Source organism: Sphaeroforma arctica, assembly GCF_001186125.1.
Source record: "Sphaeroforma arctica JP610 unplaced genomic scaffold supercont1.1887, whole genome shotgun sequence".
NCBI classification, from domain to species: domain Eukaryota; class Ichthyosporea; order Ichthyophonida; genus Sphaeroforma; species Sphaeroforma arctica.
The window spans coordinates 6,908-10,472 of record NW_014038671.1 but is presented as its reverse complement, the minus strand read 5'-3'; the positions used below and the strand labels follow the sequence as shown (position 1 = coordinate 10,472).

The 3,565-nt window shown below is 35.5% G+C and overlaps 1 protein-coding gene across 1 annotated transcript; it reads right to left on the bottom strand.

The window, feature by feature from the left end:
* Window positions 1–2,833: 2,833 nt before the first annotated feature.
* SARC_11807 (hypothetical protein) lies at window positions 2,834–3,243 on the bottom strand (the record flags this gene model as incomplete). The annotated part of the gene is made up of 1 exon (XM_014294102.1): window positions 2,834–3,243. A coding segment is annotated over one exon (410 nt), but the record flags the coding sequence as incomplete, so codon positions are not given.
* Between the last annotated feature and the right edge of the window lie 322 nt (window positions 3,244–3,565).

Genomic DNA, 3,565 nt, shown 5'->3' with positions numbered 1-3,565 from the left:
GTATTAATTATGTCTATATATATATATATATATATATATATTACACACGATGCACTAAAGGGTTGATCGTGGGGTGTGCTCAGATGTTTAGGCCACTGATTGGTGCTCAGTACGTATATGTCTATGCGATCATGTATACACCTGTGTGGATTAAAAACATACACATGACCATGCACATAAATGTGTGTATCACATAGCATACACATGATCATGTATATGCCTGGGTGTATCATTTATCGTACACATGATCATGTATATTTTGCTCTGTATCATATAACATACACATGATCATGTATATACCTTTGTGCATCATATAGCGTACACATGATCATGTAAAGACCTCTGTATATTATATATCATACACATGATCATATGTTTCTCTCTCTGTATCAGATAACATACACATGATCATGTATTCATCTCTTTATATTATATAACATACCTATGATCATGTATGTTTCTCTGTATACTATATAACATACACATGGTCATGTATATTATGTATATACCTGTTTGTGTCATTTAACATAGACATAATCATGTATATACCTGTATGTGTCATATAACATACACATGATAATATATATACCTGTGTGCATCATGTAACGATGCACATTGTCATGTATATTTGTATATCATATAACCTACACATGATTATGTATATACCTGTATTTGTCATATAACATATACATAATTATGTATATACCTGTATGCATCATATAACATACACATGATCATGTATATGTATCATTAACATTCACATGATCATGTATGTATCTTTGTATTTCTTATTACATCCACATGATCATGTATATACCTGCTTGTGTCATATAACATACACATGATCATGTATATGTATCATATAACATACAAATGTTTATATATTTAGCTGTGTGTCATATATCATACACTTGATTATATGTATATACTTGTTTTTGTCATTTAATATAGATATGATCATGTATATACCTGTGTGTGTCATATAACATGTACATGATCATGTATATACCATTGTATTCCATATTACATACACATAATTATGTGTATGTATCATTTACATTCACATGATCATGTATATACCTTTGTATTCCATATTACATACATACACATGGTCATGTATAGGTATCATATAACATACAAATGTTTATATATTTAGCTGTGTGTCATATATCATACACTTGATTATATGTATATACTTGTTTTTGTCATTTAATATAGATATGATTATGTATATACCTGTGTGTGTCTTATAACATGTACATGATCATGCATATACCTGTGTATCATATACCATACACATGATTCATGTATATGTATTATATATCATACACATGATTCAAGTATATACCTTTGTGAACACATGATCTGTATATACCTGCGTATGCCATTTAACGTACACATGATCATCTATATGTATCATAAGGCATACACATGGTCATGTATATACCTGTGTTTGTCATTTAGCATACACATGATCATGTATATATTTGTGTGTATCATATAGCATACACATGATAATATATATATACGTGTGTGAACATACACATGATCATGTATATACTTGTATGTTTTATATAGCCTACACATGATCATGTATGTACCTGTATGCCCCTTACAACATACACATGATAATGTATATACCAGTGTGTGTATCATATATATATACTTGATCATCTGTACACCTGAGTGAACATACACAAGTAAATAGCATGATATTTACTTGTGTGTGTCGTATAATATGCACATGATCGTGTATATACCGAAGAAGAGGCGTATGATTAAGCGCATGATTTTATAAGATCAAATATACTCATAACCCTGAATTAGTATGAAATAGAACCAATGAAAACATGGCTGAGTGGACACTTGTCTCTTTGTGAGAAATGTTGCAATGATTTCACGCAGAATTGCAAACTTTCTCAATTGGCATATCGTTCTTATAGCAAGATTGCATACCTATAGGTGGAACAGGCCTCAAAATATAGCAACATATACGATACTGTGTTCAAGAGAGTGCATTAGTCCATATTCACCTATACATTGTATGACTTTCCATTTTCGTTGTACTATTACACCAGAAGTGCTGTTGTATTATTCAGTAGTGCTCGTAGTAGAGTCTCAGCTTCCTATTTCAGGGGGTATCTCGGCAAGCACTTTTTACTTTGAATTTGAGGATGTAGCATTCAGCCATATCTTCATACTCGATACACCAGGTTTTTTATGATTCCAAGCCGAGCTTTGCATAGATGTTGTGTTGCATTCATATCCGTTGCAAAGCTGACCACAGACAGTATTATAGGTCCTAGAATTTTATGTCAACATTTTATCATCGATGTTACTTCAAATTAACTGCAAGTCCTGGTAGTCAGGTATCAAAGAGTTTGTCCCGACTTGTGTTTGAGCCAACCTGACTTGCGATGGCGCTCTAGTGGTTGCAATATTAACATAGCCGCCACTCGCAATCTTGGATACGATTTGAGGACTCGTCACATCATACAGTGTATGTTACCAATATCACTACAGGTCTTCCGATACGTGATTACGTGTCATTATTCTTCTAAACTTCTCATTACATTCTGTGCATTCGCAATATGAGTCAATTTGCTTTCTAGCTCTTTCCTCTTTCCGTCGTTATCATCCTTCCATACCACCCGAGATTTGAGTAGTGTCGATACGAATTTGTCGCCCTTGCACCACATCAGCACGGGCACAAGGAAGTACTCTAATATCAATTCAGTCCAAGCTGAAAGAAAAGCCGGGAACGTAAGATCCCCTTGGGAAATATACTTATCTATCAATGCTTTGGCACGTTTCAGTACGCTTTCATCTGTACTCACTCTCGCTTGAAGAGATCTGACAGGAGGGTTGGCAGAAAAATCGGCACCCCAGAAAACCGTTGTATTGCAAGCGCGGGCTGGCAAGTCGAGAGAATGGGCTTCAGAACTTTGCTCGTGATAAACGCTGATGCCTTCTCCACCACACTGTGAGAGAGAACGTCGAATGATTCGCCGATTTTCTGCTTCCAATATATCATGAATTTGATCCGATCTATCCGACCAGAAGGCTTTTTGGTGATGTCTGGCATTCCTGGCGTATTCTCAAAGCAGTCCAGAAACTGTTCTGAACTGATAGACAATTCGGTCAATTTGGTTTGGAAGTGCGAAATTAGTACACGCTGCACGTCAGTGGCTATCTCACGTTTGATTGTTTCGGAATTGACCACTGCTCCCAGGGCCAATATATCTTTTTCCACGACGTTGTGATACGTTTTCAGCTTATCCAACTGATTCTGTAACCAATACTCTCTGGCAACAATGATCTAATACTTTTCTTTACTCGCACTGGGGTCGACATATCTACGTGAGTCAACACTCCAATAGCACGCATCTTTGGCCCTCGTACTTTGTTAGCCTCACGGATCTGTGTGAGCAATAAATTGGTTTGTAAGTAGTTGCGATTCTAAGTATTTTCAGAAAAAAATGATGATTCTGAGCGATGGCAGTGATTATTTGCAAAAGAAATACACTACTAGATATTTTAGAAATACGGCCATGCATATTTGTGG